This window comes from Vanellus vanellus (assembly GCF_965231255.1).
Source record: "Vanellus vanellus genome assembly, chromosome: 4".
NCBI classification, from domain to species: domain Eukaryota; kingdom Metazoa; phylum Chordata; class Aves; order Charadriiformes; family Charadriidae; genus Vanellus; species Vanellus vanellus.
Window position 1 is genome coordinate 14,162,998 of NC_138909.1, and position 20,893 is coordinate 14,183,890.

General features: G+C 39.3%; 1 protein-coding gene across 2 annotated transcripts in view; it reads right to left on the reverse strand.

The window, feature by feature from the left end:
• INPP4B (inositol polyphosphate-4-phosphatase type II B) overlaps nt 1-20,893 on the reverse strand; it is a gene marked incomplete at both ends in the record, with an annotated part of 286,967 nt that overhangs the window by 60,634 nt on the left and 205,440 nt on the right. The window contains 2 exons of one of the 2 annotated variants that reach the window (XM_082482899.1): nt 5,889-6,101; nt 11,301-11,478. In XM_082482899.1, coding sequence (XP_082339025.1) covers nt 5,889-6,101; nt 11,301-11,478 — 391 coding nt within the window. The remainder of the gene's footprint in view (nt 1-5,888; nt 6,102-11,300; nt 11,479-20,893) is intronic. The other variant, XM_082482900.1, reaches the window with a different exon arrangement.

A 20,893-nucleotide genomic window follows, 5' to 3' on the forward strand; every position in this document is an offset into this window, starting at 1 on the left:
TACCCTCTTCAGTTTGAAGCCATTCCCCCTCATCCTATCACTACACACCCTTGTAAAAAGTCCCTCTCCAGTACTCTGTAGGCCCCCTTCAGATACTGGAAGGCCACTATAAGGTCTGCCTGGAGCCTTCTCTTCTTCAGGCTGAACAACCCCAACTGCCTCAGCCTGTCCTCACAGGAGAGGTGCTCCAGCCCTGTGATCATCTTCATGGCCCTCCTCTGGACCAGCTCCAGCAGGTCCACGTCCTTCTTTTGCTGAGGACTCTGAAGCTGGACGCAGTAAATTAAGGGACTAGAATTAGAAACTCGCTGTCATGACATGTTTATTAAGTAACGCAATTTCAATTTCATTCTTCACCTCTCACATAAACTGCAACCATAACTGAATTTATAATAAATACAAGCATTACAGAAGTAATGCAATGTTAGAAGAAATACAAGCAGAGAACAAAAGAGAGAATGTGGAGTGAAAGAGCGAGCTGTTATGGAACAGAGATACACGAAGGGCCCTTCAGGTGCTGGATGTTGCAGAAACCAAAGCTCTTGCACCTACTTTTGTAGGGCTGAACAAGAAAAAGGAAAACAAAACAAAACAAAACAAAAAAAACCCCATGCCCTACAAGAAATGAGGCTGTACACAAGGCCAGCAATCAGACTAAAACCAAAATATAACAAACCCTCAAAACCCCCCATGTACATGTTTTAATGCTGAGTCATTCTGAAACTAATACAGAGCAACCAGAGTTTGCTTGAGGGTTAAAAAATGGGAAGATAATACCACTGCTTTTCTTTTTACTTTATGATACAATAGCCAGAAGCATTATGCATACATCAGGCCTTGAGGCGTAAAAACAGAGTTGCAAGAGACAACAAGAGAGAAGGTTAAAGAAAACTGAAAACTCAGAGAAGTACCATAGTTCCATATAAACAGTAACACCGGGAAGTTGGATGAAAGCAAGGTTAGAACTACTACTAAGGCAAACATTTAAACTAAGATTTATTTTTAATCATACGCCACACTTCTCAGGTCATTATCCTGACTAGAGGGATCTGATCATTCCCTGTTCCCTCCACTTCAGGGCACACCCTGTGACAAGCAGGCATACTGCCCTGAGGGACACGACAGGAGCCTGCAGACAGAAGCATGTACTTGCTGAAACTGTACAGCAACACCGCTCCTCAAACCTGATTCCCAGAAAGACCTTCTAGGGCTGCCTTAATGACAAGTGAGCATCTAGTCTTACGGGTGGATGTAGAAACTATGGTTTGAACCTCTCCCTAGATAAACTCATGCCTTAACCATACTATGAAAAAGGTATTGTTGATCTACAAGAGGCAAGAAGCTGGTCGCGCTCACGCAGAACTGCATTTAATTCACAATTTTATTTTTTTTATTTTTTTTAAGTACTGCATGTACAATGCAACAAGTGGGAATATCTGCACCTGTACACATGAAACAAGCCATCAGACACATGAGTATCTGATATTCATATGTGTAGATACAATTTAAAGCCAAAGACAGAGGACAGGTATAGGTTCCTTCGAAAGTTTCATCCTGTATGTACCTCAAGTGTTCCTGAAAAATATTTAGAATATGGGTGAAATGACTGATTTCCACCACCGACAAGTATTATTTTTCGGAGATTCTACGAAGAGCAATGAAGTACTGCAAATAGTAAAAATTCTAGCCCCAAAGAGCTGCAAGTTTTACCAGACAGTAGCAGGGAACTTCAGTCTTTCTAGTCACTGAAGTTACTGAGGTATATGAACTCAAGTTGTTCAGCTTGACTGCAGCAACGTTTTTTCCCTTTCCTCCCTCTGCTGGGGAAGTTTAATCCCAACACAGAGAGCGTTAAACTCTTAATGAGCATCTGGAGTTATTGCACAAGCAACACAAATAGGAGCCCTTCTTTCATTTTGGAAAGAATGCTTTTCTCTTTTCAAACCAACTATTAACCCAACATTGAGACAATGTCTATACAATTTTCACACAAACATTCCCCGAGGGTTTGAAACAAAATTCATAAACATCTGTTGACAAAAAGCTCACACTTATTATCATATATCTGGCTTTTTTACATGTGGGCAGGTGAGAGGGAGCAAGGGGCCTGTCCCGCAGCTCTTTTTCTCCACATAGGAGGTTCCTGGGATTAGAAGCTATCATTATAGGCAGGCATAAAAAGCAGATGCATCTATCGTTCATTGTGACGTTATGCTGTCTGCGCCAAAGATGGGCACATTTTTCCAGGAGGCCTGCTGAAATTCTGCAGTTTGGCAAGAACAATTATCGAGTAAAAATGCAGTTTCCAATCAATGACAATCAAGTGACTCCCTGTCATTCTCCACAAGAAGAAATCCAACCATTTCACATTCTTTGTCATCCCTTACCATTCCCATAACATTTTCCTCTAGCCCAGCACACTTTTCACCCACCTTTCAACTTCTTAAGTGGTTTATTTTCAGTTTTCTTAAAAACTACCTCACAAGTGATCATTTTGCAGCATGTGCCAGGTTAAAGGACAAAATACACCCACAGCCTCTCAAGTCAGCATTCTTATAAGCCCTCTGTGTGAAGTGATGGATCAGAAGAAAATAAACCTTATTTCTTGATACACTAAAGTTCTAAGATCCTAGATTCCTAAGCAGGATGCTTCTCTCCTGATACCAGTTTTCCCACCAGGTGCTGTGGAGCTAATTGGATGGTAAGTTTACTACTGGGGTGTGAAAGAACAAGAGAAACAAGGTCTATGGCTCCCTCTCATTACTGCTTCTTTAAGCTCAGAAGTCAAGCCAATGACAGGGAAAGTGGAAATCTGTAACAGGGCTTGACCCCATTGGGACAAGGCAACGGCACATTGACATCATCTGCTTCTTCCAAATTTCAGAAGCCATCTGGGCCGTTAAGGAGTCCCAGCACATGTGGTTACGCGTTGCTAGTTAGAAATGGCCACAGTTGCACTTCTCTTGCCACCTCTGCTGTGGCACTGGCAGGCACACATGCATACTCATAATGATGTCCATGAAAAGCTAGGCCTTGGTATCACATAAAACTATGCACTTTTCTTAGGACACTTAAAAATGAACCTGTAAAATAACTGTCTTTCATCCACCCAATTAAAAAAACGTAATTCATTTCCATCTGCTCTGAAAGCATCAGTAAAAGGCAGTTCAACTCTCTCATTTCAAAGGCCAGGAGCTGAAACTATTTTCTTGTCATTGCACCTTACTGGATGTCTTCTAAGCACTGCTGGCCAGTGGAGTCCCAGAGGCTGTCTTTGTTTTTAAAAGATCCTCAGGCTTTCTAAATTCACTACAAAGCTCCTCAGTCATCTCTTATCCTTCCCACATACACCAATGCAGTTGCATGATTTACTTGTGCCAAACAGGACACAGCAACTGCATTCCCCAGTGCTCTGAAGACACAGTGTCTCCTTCATGTGGGTTGATAGCCATAGATTACCCTAAGGTCCTTTTGAGGTATGCTCATAGGTATCTTAACTAATATGCATGACTAACACCCTCTTGTGATGTGACAGTGCTTTGGAATGGAATATAGCATACACAGGTCAGTATTTCAGACCCGTGTCTGAGTACCGAGTCAGGATTTGTACGTAGCTTATCGGAAATGCCATTTTATCTGTTCTTTGTAGCTCCAGCCACATTAAGCAGTCAGTCAGAAATGTAGAGCAGAAACAGCTCCAAGTGGCAATGGGCCCACCTCTTCTTGTATTATACATGACAGCATGCTTTGTTCCCTCCTGCAGGGAGGTTCTAGGATAGCAGAAGCAGCTGGCAAGAGGAGAAGAGAATATCTACCCAGAGGTAATCTAAAACTCTCAAGTTAAATATTTTTCCTTCGACAGTAATGCCTACGTGCAGTGCACCAATATAAATAGCTCAAGCCATACTGCTGTCAGCTACTCTGGGATGAATATTTGTACTTGGTATCAAAGAAGAGAGGTGCAATGCAGTATTGCTATTGAGAAGGTGGCTTTTTGGAAAACACTGGCCACTCAGTGAAAGGGCACCCTGCACAGTTAAGAAATTGAGAGTTATTCCTTAAAGATAAAGTTTGGAAGGGGGTGGACCTCCCCTAGTTTTTAAACACTGCCTTGAATTCATTCCCATGACCGTCGTAAGATAACGCAGTCATTGGAAGTGGATGGAACAGGGTCAGCTTAAAGAGTTGTTAGATGTCACTGATTTAGGTTTTGGGCAAAACTAAAATTGAAACTCCAATTGTAAAATACAACTCTAGTGCTTGATAATAGTTAGGTGAATAAAAAAAAACAACAAAGCTGGATATAGTATTGTGCATACAAAGCAACGTATCTCAAAGTATTTTTCCTTTATAGTTGACTTTCAGAGTAGATTAAGCATTTTTTTCAAATTTTACATGCATTTATTCTTTCTCTTTCATCACGCTAATGACAAATTGATCATTAAAGCTCGCATTATTCATTCCCACCATTGACAGAAAGAACTGAAAAATAATGGAAGCCTAATCTTTCAAATTTAGAAAAAACCAAAATTTCGCTAAGATTTATACTGCCTCAAGTTTGACAGTGACTCTGACTCAGTTTAACTCAGAAAATACTTAAAGACACACTTAATTTTAATCAAGCAGGTAATCTTATTAATTCAGCAGAAAAAATGGATACACCTCAAACTAATGTGCTTATACGTTTTAATAGATGAGGACCAAGCACCTGGCTGAAATAATTTTTTTAAAAAATCAATAATGAAATACATTAAAGCTAGCTTCTCTGCAGACACGGAAGTACTAAATTGAAACATAACTTGCACAAAATTGCCAATTTTTCAATGCAAATTTTCTGCTTTTTAATAAATCTATTGCAATATTTATTTTTCTGAATGTTTCAACAACTGGAAACAAACATTTTCGCTTCCATTTCAAGGAAAGATGAACCATTCTAGCCCCTCAGGTTGTTAAGAAAACATGAAAAAGTGAATTCAAGGTTCTAAACCCAGAACATAAATAAAAGAATGAGTTATTTATTTATTGTTTACATCTCATGACTACATAATGCATGGGATTGGAGATAATTGTCTTTTCTCTCAAAGAAATACATTCTTCTTCCCTTATTTGTGGTATGGATAAAAATCACAGTTCAGGTGTAAGTACTGTGGCTCATACAAGTTATTAATTATTTAGAATAGAGATTAATATGCTGGCATCCTTTATGTTTATGAGAATATAGTGATGAACTGAAAGTATGAGCCTGAACTGAATAAAAATAGCTGGAGTTCAGGGTGTATATAACAAAGCAGCAGATATATTATGAACACATCCACCAAAATAATTAATGCACAAAATCTCAGCCATATAAATAATACAAATCTTTGAAAGAAATGCCAAGAATGTTAAAATCTAAAAGCCATGTTTCATTCTTTTATGCAATCTCAGACATCCTCTAAGAACAGAGTCTGAGGGGAAAATAGCTCTGTTTTGCTGTGGATTAATTCAGGTGTATTTAAACTATTTATATTCAGTCTCGGGAAAAAAAAAAATAAAAATTTTCCTCATAATAACGTATGGCATTCCAGTCTCCTTAAATCTGCCTAACTGGCAAAAAGACCTCAAGTAAGAGCAAAGAAAGACTATTTTCCTGTCTGGGCAAGCATATATTCATCATTCTCACTGTTATATGCACAACCAAGCAGTCGCCCAGAAGCATTCTGTACTTAAGAAAATACTTTCAAGTTAGTTTCAAAATATACAAGGCGTCTGAAAAAATATTATTTCGCAGTTTTGCACTCTTTCCCCCCTTCAATAACATGTGACAAGGACACTTAGGGCTTGTATTTGTTTATGCTGATTTGTAGGGTTTAGGGTCGAATACCAACCAAGAGTTTCCGACTACTTACCCACTCTTCCTCGTCATACTCGGAATGATGGGGTATAGAGTCCTGTCTTTTCATCTGAGAAGGATGGTCCTGATGCTGTAAATCACCCCCCTCTTCCGCACTGTTTCTAGGCACAGCTGGTTTCTTGAGGACACAGCCAGGCCGGGCCGTGTATAGTGCTAAAAGGGCACTTCTGACCAGCTGATCCTTAAATGCGTGCACAAATAACTCTGTCTAGAAAAATAATAAATATATGAATGAATAGGTTAGACCAAAGAATGCAATACCACAACATAGCTATTATAACACTGAATTACCCTTAGGCAGAATGGGTATTTGTTTCAGGCCAGCCTGAGAGGCAGAAAACAAAGCAGACCAGCAAACAATGAGGAAAAATTCAAGGGGTTTTGGGATATCGTCACATTCTACAATCCCATTGTTCTAAGGATTAACACAAAAGTAAATTATCTGTCATTGAGATCACCATCTTTTCACACAATCCTATTCTAAGTTCCAAATTTTGCATGCAGAGACGAGCCTTTGCAAGAACCAGTTCCAAGAGTAACCAACCACTGCTCAATAACTTCTGTATAAGTGTCAGATAAAATGAGATTAAAAAATTTAAGGATCTTAAATAAAAACACACCACCCTACGTTGCGGAGATTGCAGTATCTGCAAAAGCAGTGTTTCCAGAGATAAACGTTGGTACTTGTAAGGTGTCAACCCAGATATCAGGGCAGGTGATGACACCTGATTTTTAGCTTTATTTTATTTTATTTTTAAAGAAAGGAAATCTTGAAGTAGTTTTTCCAGGGTCTCTGAAGATGTTATTCAATTACTATATCACTTTTCTAAATCCCTCTTGTTAACCGTTACAGCTGGAATTTTACCATATTTTTAAAAACCTCCAAACTTCCTGCATTATTTATCTCCCTTCCACCCCAACAAGAAAAGGAAAATGCTTTCTGCGTACGGACTTTAGCATCTCATGACTTTGTCTCCACATAACAGCACTTGCTGTTGCCACAGGTTTGCCACGCGTGCCCATCTCCTGCGGTCACACAGGAGGTTCAACAGGGTTCATCTGTCAGAGTGGGGACAGCACGTACTCTGCCGCTATACCACATCCAGCACATCCCACGCAGGCTCACAGAGCTCCTCTCCCCAGTCAGCGGTCCCGGTTCACAGGTGATGATGAAACACTGTTCCGCGTTTCTTTCACAGCACAATTACCTGAATTTATTTACCCTGGGTCAGTGGGATTCAGTTGCCTTCCTATTTACCCAGAACATAGTGGATTGTCATGTGCAGATTCAGATGCTGAGCTGCCTTTGTGCACACAACCCTAATTAAACAAGCATGTGGAAAAGTATGTAGATAAGAATCAGAGCAACCAGCCTAAACAAGCACAAAGGTAGGAAATGCTAGAAATAAAGGTTGTCCAGCCAAGCGTCATTCAGCCCTTTCATGCTTCTTATGCAAAACCAGGAGGAGAAGTAGCAAAAAAAGCTCAAACCAAACATGTTTTAAGTGTCAGCATCTATCTTCCTGGAAATCTTTCTCCCAGTTTCTGCACTTCTTACTTCTATTCTTATCCCATCCTTTTTTGCCAATACTTGCTCCCCTTTTGTATGCCCCTACTCCTACGCAACCTATTTTTCTTGCTTTCCTGACTCAATACCCCTTCAAAAGTTTATGGACGTTTAGACCACAATGCTCTAAATAACTCATGGTTTTCTTAAAGCTCCAGCTGCTGGGTTAGGTACCTGCTTGAGAAGCTTCTGCTTTTTACCATTTTCACAATGTTTAGGAAAAAAATACTTTTCATCCTTAATGGTTGCACATAGAAAGGCTGAAAATTTGCTGCAAATAGAACTCAAAAGTCTTAAAAATAAGAACCTTAGGGATATCTAAGCTAAGCTACGATTTTTTAAACCAACATCAGGACTTCTTTCAGACCTGATTTGTGATACTTTAGTGATTAGGCTTGGCAACAGTATTCATCTCTGGCAATTTTACCAGACCCGTTCTGCCTCCTCCTTACTAACTTAGTGCCTGAGGGAAAAGGTGCTTAAACAGAGACAGTTTTCTTATATGTAGCCCTTCATGGCAGCCTCATGGTAGTCCAGAAGTGCACTATGGGACAATTTCAGTTTTCTACATTTCCAGCCTCCACACGATGCACACTCAGAGGCTATGTAGTCTTTGAAGAATATTGTTAGCAAACCCAACCAATCTTCTATAAAGAAGAGGTGAAATGAGACTTGCCGAGTTGTCTTTTCTTGCATGGTAACAGCAGAGCTCCTCTTTAGGACACTTCTACAGTTGCACATCAAAACAGTCCAAATGACAGCATCAAGGTTTTGCTGAGGTTTTGTACCTCCCCTTGCCCTCAAAGTCTGCTTGAGATCATTTCAGGTCTGCGCATCAGGCATGGTAGACTTAAAAAAGCTTTAAACTTCGGAAAATTGTAAGTATGGGACAACTTGAAGTAAGGAATGCCCACTATGACTGCAGTGTATAGTAGGTAACTACCTGAAAAGTTTAAGTAATTTAATTTAATATAAATATTTTATAGGGGAAATTAATTTCAAAAAGCAAACTGGCATGGAAGCGAACCTCCATTTTTTCATACAGAGACCAAAATGCTTTTGTAATTAAATTCAATTCACGGATTCCATTGGTTTACAACAATCTACATTTTAACTACATTTTCTTACAGCTCAGCACAGCTAAATTTGCAGAACATCACTATTTATAAAATTGTATTGAAATCACAAAACAAGTCTACACAAAGAAATGAAAACTTTGCAAATTCTTTTAGATACTTGACTAAAGAATATTTCTGCAAACAAAGATAGGCATAGCTGGAAAATGAATTTATCAAGCCTTCTGCAAGCTGCAAATGCTGATACACTTGTCGACAGCTAAAGGCTTCCTTAATCAATTAACAGAAAGTGTTGATAAAAGGTTAGTCTCTGGAAAACACTATAATAAATCGCAAATCATATATGGAGAAGTAAAACCATGCTTAATATGAGAAAATAAGCTCAATTTAAGAAGCAGCAGTGGAATTATTTGATTTAATTTTCCACTCTCAATGCATGCAGCCAGTCCTTCCATTTCTAACAGAAATACTTAACTGTAATTCACATTATTGATAGCTCAGGTATACTCACTGCTACCTAATGTTTTCTCTATATATTCTATATATCAAGCTTAATATTATCTGAAAATAAAAAGTGATATGCTTTTTAATAAAGTTGAGGAATTTAATCACAGGGCAAATCATTTTTACGCCTTGTTTAAACAGCTGTTCAATTTCTAAATTTCTATGAAGTTAAAATGTAACAGAACATTTCTTTTTTACATAAAAAAGTTATACAAATGGTGGGAGAGCAGAAGCACCTCATACGCCTCAGGTAGGCATCACGTAATTCTATCCACAACAGCATGCCAACCTCTCTTAAATATAAACGGGGACACTCTGTTAGTCTTGGTTCTCCCATACTGTACCAGATTACATAGACAGGTTTTGTTAGGATATTGAGATGATGCTTTCTATTAACCATGAAGGATTTAACTGCAGCACTGTGTGTGTTCACTCACTTGGGGGTTTTGAAACTTATTATCACCCTTCCAATGAAGTTGTTTTTTGGTCTTTCCTCTCCTCCCCAACTCTCTTCCCTTCTTTACAAGCAGCTGTACCTCCACAGTAGCTTCGTCAGCAATGGTCCCACCCTCTTTCTTAATTATTGTCTTCTCCTCAGACTAAATTTGGGAATAGACAGTGAAGCAGGCATTCAACCGTTGATGTGGCAGTTGTTCAGACAACTGGATTCATCTCTTCCAAGCAAACAGTGGAGGCTACATAGAAACACTATGGGCTGTCAGGTGGACTATGTCGGGTGAGACTCCTGCTTCCACTTCTGGGAACCTGTGCTTATATACTAACCACCAATTTAATCCTGGCCCCGAAAACTTGATATGAACATACACAGTTCAATCACCAGCTATACCTTTAAAATATCTGTGACTTTTCCAAACTGAACAGAATGTCTATGTTGGCCCTTTTCTGTAGTCAGGCTCTCCAATGGGCCATGTGGGTTAGCATCACAGCTGCCTGCAGCCACTCTGAAATCGCCCACTTCTCCTGCCCAGACGGACAAAGGTGGTAAGGGCAAATGGCTGCAGTTAACATACAAATTCCTTAGCAACCAAGTCTTGAATCTTCAGAGCAAACACTTCGTAGTTTGATTTGCTTTACTTGTGCATGCATATTTCTTTGAACTAACCACTAACAGAACAACTCCACTTTTTCTCTGGGCAGCTAAAAACAGCCTCCTTCAGTACTACACGGAAAGGTACGCTATAATTGCCACAAAATCCCCCTCCCTTTCATTTTCAGGCTGAATTCTACTTTCCTACATATTCCTGACTTTCATAGTGACTCCAATGTTTGCAGAGTTACTGTGGATTTACACATCTGTAACCGAGCGCAACGTTTATCTCCCCCGTGGCTCCAATGCAATGCCTTCACAGTATGTGGCTGAGCTCAATATTCAGATCGGAAACTCTCCCACTGAACAATGTACTGCTGGGATAATAGTGCTCAACAGACCACAGGGGTTGCCACTTTCCAATAGTTGAAGATATATGGAAATGGTTATTGATAGTGTTATTAAGCCATATTGAGGTCACATTACAGAAGGTATGGCCCATGAAGCAATGGGAAACTTTTTTCAACCCCTCTGGTCATAGCTACAGTGCTTAATATTTTTATAGGATAACATATGCTTAAAAGTACTTCAGACTTCAGCTAATCTCCAATATCACTCTGTGAGACAGGTAGAAAATATTATCTTCCTTAATTTAGAGCTAAAGAAACCAAGATGAGGAAGAGCCTACAGCTACAGAGGAATATAACAGGAGAAAGAGGATTAAAATTTGAGACCTCCTGGCGCCCAGCTTCCTAGCTTCTCCTTCCAGACTGCATTACCATTTCTGATCACGCTATTATTCTAAACCTTATGCGCAAACCTGGCTTGAACTACCTCCCACAAGCAGTAGTTTGAAGTATCACAGAAAAAGAAATAAAATAACCGTTTATCATCCCACAAAATTATTTACAATAATCTATTTTTGATAAACCCCAGTATGTGGCCACTAGAGGATAACAAAGACACATGGAATTAAATTAATTATACTTTCAAATAAAGATAACTTTTATAGATTTCATTAATTTTCTACATGGAAAGCCTACAGAAATGCTAAATAATATTCTTTTTCTGATAGCGACATTTTGAAGCTTATTTTAGCAGAGCATATTTAATATTTCCTGATGCTATGAAAGTCAATTTATGCAGAAAAAAACCCAGCAGTTAGAGACTTGGTTATTCCATTTTCCATTGCTGTGAAGATTTGAATCTTACTTTTTCTGAAAGCATCTTTAAAGAATTCTTCAAGCTGTCTGGAGAATGCTGGCTTGCAGAATTAAGCAGCAGGTCTGCATGGCTTGATATGAGAGGTTGTAGATGATTGATGTTGCTGAGAACTTCTTTTGCCTTGGCTGTGTTTTCAGGTGAATAGTAAATACACTGATATCCAGTACTGTAGTAAGAGAGAAAGAATCACATAATGTCAAAATAATTTCTGCTATTAATAACAATGCTTAACGTGCTAAAAATCTTGCCACTAGTTTTGCAAAAAACAATGGATATCTGAACTTCAGCGGTATCATTGAAATGCTCCTTCCTGTCCAACCAAATCCTTGCTTGAACAATAGAGGACAACGGACTGCCCACCACTAAACACTACAAGTAGTACTGTTCAATCTAATCAACCCTTTGGGTGATTGATCTCAACATAAGAAAAACAGATTTTTTTTTTATTATTATTATTTAAATGTAATTGTGGAGGAATTAAAGGTTTGACAAAGTCGGGTAATAATCACAAAGAGCCTAAGGTTCCTATTTTTCCAGCTGAACCCCCCTTCACATTATTAACTACCTTACTAAGTCTTTCAAAATGAGTCATTAACATTTAATTGATCAGTGGCCCAGACTGTGTTTTGATTAGCATTAGTGATGTCCAGAAAGTGGTGATAACCACAGCTATTTCCAATAAGAACACATGTCTAATTTGCAAGAAAAGACACAGAACTGGGGTGTAGGAATTAATTACTACAAAAACGCACAAATGCATACTGCAAATGTCCTCTTTTCCTTTTTATTGTTCACAAACTACTGCTGTTCTTTTGCATGACTTCTTTTCCTATCCCTCATTTTTTCCCCACTACTTCCTAATTATGCAATATCCTTTTCTACCAGTATTCCAAAATACCATTTTAGACAGCATGCACACATCTACTGGTTCTTTGCTGTAGTATACATTTTCCCACCTAATACTCTTGTACATAATTCTTCCCTTTATAAAGCCTTGCTTCAGTCCTTCAGAGAAACTAACTAAAATCTTTTGCAGTTTCAGATTAACCTGTAATATTAGCACAGGAAAAAACAGAAGCAAGCAACTCCTGGAACTTTACCAATGCCACAGCTACTGCCCAGTTGTTTCTATATGAATCTCCCTTTCCTCTTGTGTCTTTTCATCATACATCCTTGAGTCTTTTCCACCCTTTCCCCACTGATTTAATTTCTTTCTTAATATCAAGACTGAATTTTGACACTCATGCAATCCTTTGAACTTCACGCATGGCTTTTCATTTCAGTCTTCTTCCAGATCTCTTTACTCCCCCATTTCCCCTTTGTGTCTTCTAGCATGCCTTCCAGTTCCTCCTCATTAGTTTTCTACAAATTAGAAATTAAATTTAATTTGATAAAGGACATACGTACATTCAGAAGTCCAAATGAAGTCACTTCCATAAAACTTAAAAGGCTTAAGTCTTTTGGCAAATAGGGATAGATTCAAGCAGTCTTAAAATTAAGCCTCTAGGCTTAGATACTTTGCTGAGTTACAGTCCCAAATTCCATAATACCGCATCACATTTTTGTCTTCCACCAATGTCTCCAGTTTTAGACACAATTCTTTATAGAGGCAGTCAGGATGAATGGCACTTGAGTCAATGAAATTTTGCCATGATCAGTCACGCTACCAACCAGCCACATCAAAATTACTATGCATCTCCAATTTTCAGTCCACTACGTGAGTTGCTAGACTGCTGAGCACAGAGGTCAGAATTCTGAATATTTCAACAAGATGAATCATATAAACTGCCTCTCCTAATGAATTGGGCAAAAAAAAAATCCCTGGCCCCTCTGAGAAATGAGGAAAGGGCCTGTTGTGGTTTAACCTCCACCAGCAACTAGGACCACACAGCTGCTCGCTCACTCACTCCTCCAGCCCCTTTTCCCCCACCATAGGGTAACGAAAAGAGGGAGAAAAGGAGGGGGAAATAACCCCAAAACCTTGTGGGTTAAGATAAAGACAGTTTAATAGGAAAGTAACAGAATAGGAAAAAGAATAATAACAACAGTAAAAGAATACACAAAAAACCCCCGATCCAATACAAGTTGCTCTCACCACCTGATGATCGGTTGCCCAGCCTGTCCTGAGCAGTGATCCCTGCCCCCTGGACAATGCCTATTTATATACTGAGCATGATGTCTATGGTATGGAATATTCCTTTGGCCTGTCTATGCTCCCCAAGTCCTTGACAAATGTAAGCATTACTTAGCAACAACTAAAACAATATGTGTTATCAACATTATTCTCATATTAAATCCAAAACACAGCAGCTACTAGAAAGAAAATCAGCTCTATCCCAGCTGAAACCAGGACATGGCCACAGCTCTACCTTCAAGGTGGCAGTGCTATCAGTGAAATGAACTTCCAAAGTTAGATTTACCTCTACATTCACTGCAACTCTCTCAAACTGTCAGTAGTCAGGGCAGGGACAAAGAGTAATAGCCTATATTAATTGTAGTGAAGACATAGTCTTAAAAGTCTCAATACTTCACAGTGCTGAATAATCTTCTCTAATTCCCCTTCAGGCTTCTCCCTCCTCCCCCTTTATCAAACAGCCTTTTTGCAGGCTGAATCGGGCTAATGCTGTTATCAAGCTCACCATGCACATACTCCTTTCTGGGATTCCCCTCAGCCTTTAATTTCCAGATCATTTACACTGATCTCCCACCGCTCTAAGCTTCACTGAATATTGCAGCAGAAAAGCCACAGACAATGCTATAAGAGAAGAAAGAGGAAAGAGAGATACTAAACCTGTGGGTAGTTCTCATTCTAATAAAGTCAATCATAGCTTTTAAATAAAGGATATAGTGAAGAGAGAACGACTCTTTCTTCAGAATGAAATGTTCTATCAGACCTCATTATTTGGCTAATTTTAACATTTCCTGAACCCCAGAAAGCATAAGACAACTCCAAATATTCAGTTTCTTTCAGAATATCAGGGCAACTTTCCCTTCTCCCCAAGAAAATACGTAATTATTTTTCAAAAACAACATGTTTGGGAGTATCTGAAGTTTTGAATTGGTGTGGCTCAACACTCTTGCATCTAATACTAGCCTGAAATTTTCTGTGGCCTTACCAGTCATTAAAAAACATTACTACTTCCAATTCACTGAAATTAGTTTCCTTATAAATACTTACTTTCAGAGCTTGCTGCTGCATCTAGCTATGGTATATAAGCAGTATTACTTAACAGAGGCAGCTGACAATAGAATATAAGGAGAAGCCTTTCACAGGTGCAGAAGCTAGATGAAAGGAATTACAGGCATGAAGAAACTTTTGCATTAGGGCAAAGGCCACATGGATAGGTCCAGTGCAGGAAATCAGCAGCACTATGAAAATCTGCCTTTGATATATATAATATATTATTAGTCATGTACCTTGATGAAAAAGTCCATAATAATGTCTTCTGGGTTAAGTTTCAAAGTTCTTACTAAGCATATAAAACCACACTTAATCACTTCCATATATTGTCATTGACTACATACACATGACTGTCAGTGGTCATTTCAGTTTTAAAATTGTTTTAATGACATTGTCATGTAATTTGAATAAAAATTACATTGACTACATCTGCAATTTTAACTCTAAATTAACAAAGTTTTAGCCTGAGAATAAATACTGCAATATGCTAAATGTCTATTTTTTAATGACACCCCGAGTAACTCCACTCCTGCTGTTAACTCAGTAATTTGTGTGACTGAGTTAAATTGTCACCATCTGGGACTGGGTTAAATTCTTTCAACAATGAACATTTGACCTCGTGTTTTTCACAGTCAAAACTGCAGACGTTAACATCAAGAATACAGTTAAAGCACACACAGCAAGAACGTCTACCCCCAGATAACCTCAAGCTTACATACATTACTGAAGATACCAACTCAGTGGCTTATTTATGCATCACATGTATTCTGTCAAAAGTGGGAAGTTATGATCAAAAATAAATTGATTACACAAAAATTCCAGGACAATTCACTGCCTCAGGAAATAAGACTAAACCATATGATCAGTGCTGAGGTTTTGAAAACAAGCCTGAGAGAGATCAGAAGTTCAAATTAATTTTTTTTATTTCCTTAAGTTTCCCTTGCAAACTGGGAAATTCTAACTTTGAATACTGAAGAAAATGAAATTATGTTATTAGTTCTGTCTAATCTATCTTTACTTATGAAGCCCAAATCTCCACAAATCCTTATCTCGAAGCAGTGGCTAAGGCTGCATGTGCCGAGCTTCTCTTGCTGCTCTTCTGTTTCCTCTTCATTCCTAACTGACCCTTGGAATAACTACATCAATGCCTTCAACTGATAAAGGGACATGGGTTTCAGTAAAAAGAAAGGTCAAGATGCCCTTCATCAGCCCTCTAGAGACCTAAGTAGGACAAATGCCAGAGTGGCATAGGTGAATCTTGTAGCGAATCTTCCTAGGAAGACTCACTCCAGGAAGGCTGGCTGCCTAGGGAAAGCTTTCCACAGTTCTTCAATTTAATTTTAGAATATCTTCACATTGGTGGAAAGATTCAAGTTGCCTTTAACATAGAGGAGAATCTTATGCAGGGTAACTAAGCATGGTTCTTATCAGAAGGAAAAGGTACTGTACCTCACTACAAGTCTGAGGCTAAATGGTGCCCTTCAGCGGAGACTTTTTCTGGCAGCCTACTGAAGTGCGCATTACAAGAAACGATGGCAAAGTCATGGACCACCCTCCTCCTGCCACTCCTAGAGTCCACCTATATGAAACAGTTTCTTGGTCTCCAAAACACAGCATCTTTTCTAACTTTTGCATGCAAACCTCCCCCAACTCCTTCTTCCCTTCTTTTTCCAGGCCCAGACCCCTTCCTCTTATGCCTGTTTAAGGAAATCCTTCAGGCAATTCTGTTCAGAGAGCCTAGGGGCTGGAAACTACTGTGATGAGCTTTTTTGTATCTCAACGAATAGCACAAACTTTGGCAGTTTCTCAGAGAAACAACCTTAATACATTGATTTTATGGTCAGCAAAAAAAATGTTCATCTCCATGAAGTCTAATCTCTCTCTCTCACACACAGATGCAAAAAAGGGGAAAGTGAGCAAAGAACGTTGTCTCAGTGAAAAGTGCTATGCATGACAGGCTGCGGTTTCCCTTCGAGAACCAAGGTTACGATCAGATCAAACAGAAATCATTATTATTTCAACATCTCTGGGATTTTCTGTGAAACAGTATAATTTCAGGTTCCTCAGAGAATGGAAATGGGTTGAAGGTTATGAAACTCAGATAATAGGAAGCCTGAAGATCTCAGCATTAATAACATCTCTGGGAACAAGCATGTTAGTGAAGGAGTACACCTCACACCTTGACCAAAAATCTAGGCCTTGCCAAGCAAAAAAGGTCTTTTTAGACAGTTCAACCCCAAATTAAATTATGGCTCAAAGAAAAAAAATCATCAGAAAATCCTTTTCAGTACTATTCCAGCTTTAAGCTTGTGATAATTTAAAGCAGGATTGTTTCTAAAGAACTTGCCAGAAATGGTGTACAAAACCATAGTGAATCACAGCACCTAATGCAGCTAGTGGGACACCTCTGTTTGTCTTGATGGTTAGTACTGGGGCATTAAAAATCTTGTAATCATAAGTCTATGTGTTTTGCCTAAGGCACAGATCATCAAATTAGATTTTAAATAAGAAAAAAATTCTTTGGTGTACCCTGACACTGATTTATGAACATTTCAAGCAAAGCGGCATTCTATGGGCATAACTTACAGAACGTTTGACTTAAACATACCTGCACAACTGAGTTCTAAAAAGAGTAATTTGCTGTGCCATCTAGACTGATGAGAAGACAAGCCCTTCCACTTGCTGGAAGGAGAAGTAATCTATATTAGAAGGCCAACAGAAGACCGAATCTGAACAACTGACTTACTTTCTCTTTTAGCGAGAAATAAGGAAAAAATAAAAGGAACAAACTCCAGCATTTTCCTGGAGAAACTGGCTTCTCATGGCTTGGACGGGTGTACTCTTCACTGGGAAAAAAACTGGCTGGATGGCCAGGCCCAGAGAGCTGTGGTGAATGGAGTTAAATCCAGTTGGCAGCCAGTCACAAGTGGTGTTCCCCAGAGCTCTGGGGGACCCTGGGGCTGGTTCTCTTTAATATCTTTATCAATGACCTGGACGAGGGGATTGAGTGCACTCTCAGTAAATTTGCAGATGACACTAAGTTAGGTGGGTGTGTCAATCTGCTTGAGGGTAGGAAGGCTCTACAGAAGGATCTGGACAGGCTGGATCGATGGGCCGAGGCCAATAGTATGAATAGTTCAACAAGGCCAAGTGCCGGTGGAGAAGGATGTGGGGGTGTTGGTTGACAGCCAGCTGAATATGAGCCGGCAGTGTGGCCAAGAAGGCCAATAGCATCCTGGCCTGTATCAGGAATAGTGTGGCCAACAGGGCTAGGGAAGTGATCATCTCCCTGTACTCAGCACTGGTGAGGCCCCGCCTCATGTACTGTGTTGAGTTTTGGGCCCCTCACTACAAGAAAGACATTAAGGTGCTGGAAGCGTGTCCAGAGAAGGGCAACAAAACTGATGAGGGGTCTGGAGGACAAATCTTATGAGGAACGACTGAGGGAACTGGGGTTGTTTAACCTGGAGAAAAGAAGACTGAGGGGAGCACTTTATTGCTCTCTACAACTACCTGAAAAGAGGCAGTAGAGAGGTGAGGGTGAACCTCTTCTCGCTGGTAACAAGCGATAGGACAAGAGGAAATGGCTTCAACTTACGCCAGGGTAGGTTTAAGATGGATATTAGGAAAAATTTCTTCACAGAAAGAGTTATTAAGCATTGGAACAGGCTGCCCAGGGAAGTGGTGGAGTCACCATCCCTGGAGGTATTTAAAAGATGAGTAGACATGGTGCTTAGGGACATGGTTTAGCGGTGGTTTAGGCAGTGTTAGGTTGATGGCTGGACTTCATCTTAAATGTCCCTTGCAACCTAGACAATTCTATGATTCTATGAAACCAATACAGCATCATAAAAAAAAAAAAACTAAAATAAATGTACATCATACATAGCTAATTAGTATTCTACAATGATTTAGCATACCTTAATCATCACACTCCAATAATTTCAATTTGAATGCTATCATGCCTAAACAAGATTAAAAAAAAAGCATCCGTTGTTCTTACTGGTGTTAAGAAGTTCACTACTAGCTACTAAAGGGACAACATACCAGAGTCATGCCTTAAAGACATACCTGATGTTTCCAGTGGTAAAACCTTTTATCTGTCTCTTTCTTGCAGATAGATAACAGTACAGATTGTAAATGGGTTACAAAGCAATTGACCTGGCTTCAGATCACATACCACCGAGTCTTGTTTTTCACCTGAAAGAAAACCTTTTCTCCCTCTTACTTGAGATCATGTTTGTAGAAATTGACCTTTATTTTTTTTCCTTTAATATGACTCCCTTAGTGGTAACAAATGAGAGAAGAACTGCAAAAATACTGCATTTTTAATAAATATTATTATACAACACCTTCCTCTTTTGTCTGCACAAAAATGCTTATTCTCTGTAACAGAAAATATGCCAGACATCTTCAGATACACATTTTCCACATTCTTCTGTTTGATAAGCTTTCATGAAACATATGTTTCACTCGTTTTTGTTTGGCAATTGCAAATGCAATTACGCTCTTGCCAAGTGGGACATAACCTTGCTACCAGTTAACAGTTCCTCTTGTCTGTTAATTCCACAAGTATAGGTTTGAGCAAGGAATATTTTGTGATACGTTGACACTGTTGAATATTTCAATAAGCTGTTCTAATAATCAGCCTGAAGGTCAGAGGCTTGCGAGGTGTTCTGTCATGTGCACTAACAATATCTTGAAAGCTACTGGGATCGGCTTGAGAAATAATCTCTTCCCATATCTTCCTCTAGGTCTTCAGCTCAGTTAGCCTAGAGGAAACGGCTGCTAAATCTGCATTTTTTTTCCTCTTCATTTTATATTCTGACTGATATCTCAAGGTGTCACTTCTTCCTTCAACCAAATCTTCAGGAAAGCTGCTCCCATTGTAAAACAGAAAATTTAAATTGTAAAAGCTGCCCCTGGAAATGCTGTGTCCTCAAAGCACCCTCATGCAGTTAAACAAACAGGTGCATACAAAATAAAGTTGTCATTGTCACAGCAAAAGAAATTTCTCCGTGGTAAGAATGAGAACGGTCCTTTCATGTATCTATTTAAACTAGACCCAGTCTTGAATATTCAAATAAGTGAGATCATATTCAGAGCCTGCTTTCTCCTGTCTTTTGACTCACACAAGTTCTTCTAGTTGAAGGAAAAAACCCAACATGTGGAGTTCTCTGAGCTGCCCTCTAAGATAGATGGGAAGATGAATTTTGGAGGATTCCTCCTTACTACTTTGTGGGAATTCTTACACTAAGTGACCATTTCTTTAGGTCTGGTAAGTAATTAGCTAAAAATTGCAGTCCCCTGTTTTCAGTGCTCAAACTTAGGTTTGCTAGCCTGACTCAGGCTCTTTTTTTAGGAGAAGTCTGACAGGATAGTAACAGTTACCCTAGTTATATCATCCTAAAGACAGACTTTTGCTCTTCCAGGGGAACAAAGAAACACAAAGAAAACTGTGCTGTCAGAGTAAAGGTCCAGTATCCTGTCCTTGAAAGTCACCAAAAGACAGGTGTTTCTGAGGGATGCAGAAAAGTCTAAGAAGCAGGGCAAATATAAGCTGATGTGTAGGCCCTTTGAAATAGGTATGAAATGCCTTGATAAAACCTGCACAAAGCTTCACCCAGTGCTCCCGAACACAAACCTCTATTAACCTAGAGGTCTCCAATGGTGGAGTCAGTGAAAGAAGAGTGAATCAAGATGAGAAGAGGCTACAATGCACTGAGTATCCTTTGCCATCCCAGCCTTTCGACATGTAACATTGCACAGGATCCAAAGAAAGGAGTTGAGCTCATCATCTCCTCTCTGCTGTTAAGGGCAACTAAGAAACAAGGGCAATGCCGGTTCATTCTTATGAGATACTGCAATGTGTTCTGCCAGGAAGAACTCAAGAAAGACTAGGTCTCTTCCCTATAAGGCATTTTCCCTTTTTTCTTCAACGAACAGAAATCACAGATGATAATTTCAAGTCTGCCTCACAGCTATCCTTCATCTTGGGAAATCACATTCCGCCAATGTGGATATGCTGCAGGACTGTGCAAGTGAGAAACGGTTCATTTTCTGAAAGCTGAACACTGTGATGGCTGGAACTGCAAAGTTCTTTTTATCACTTATGATTTTAATTTCTTCTTATGAAATATAATAAAACCCCCACTAAATACTATATTAATGAGATAGTTAAGTAGCAGACAGTTTAAGAAAAGTCTTTAGACATTTTCTTCATCAGGAAGCATGTACTTCATAGGCCATGGGGATAAAGCTGCCTATAATAGTCTGCTGACAGCAGAATAGGTACCTACTGTTAACACAAAGTCCATTCATGGGTCTCATGTGATCAACGATATTTGTATTTCATTGGCAAGTTTTGTCACCAGAGGTGGCCAGGGAAATGAAAGATCTT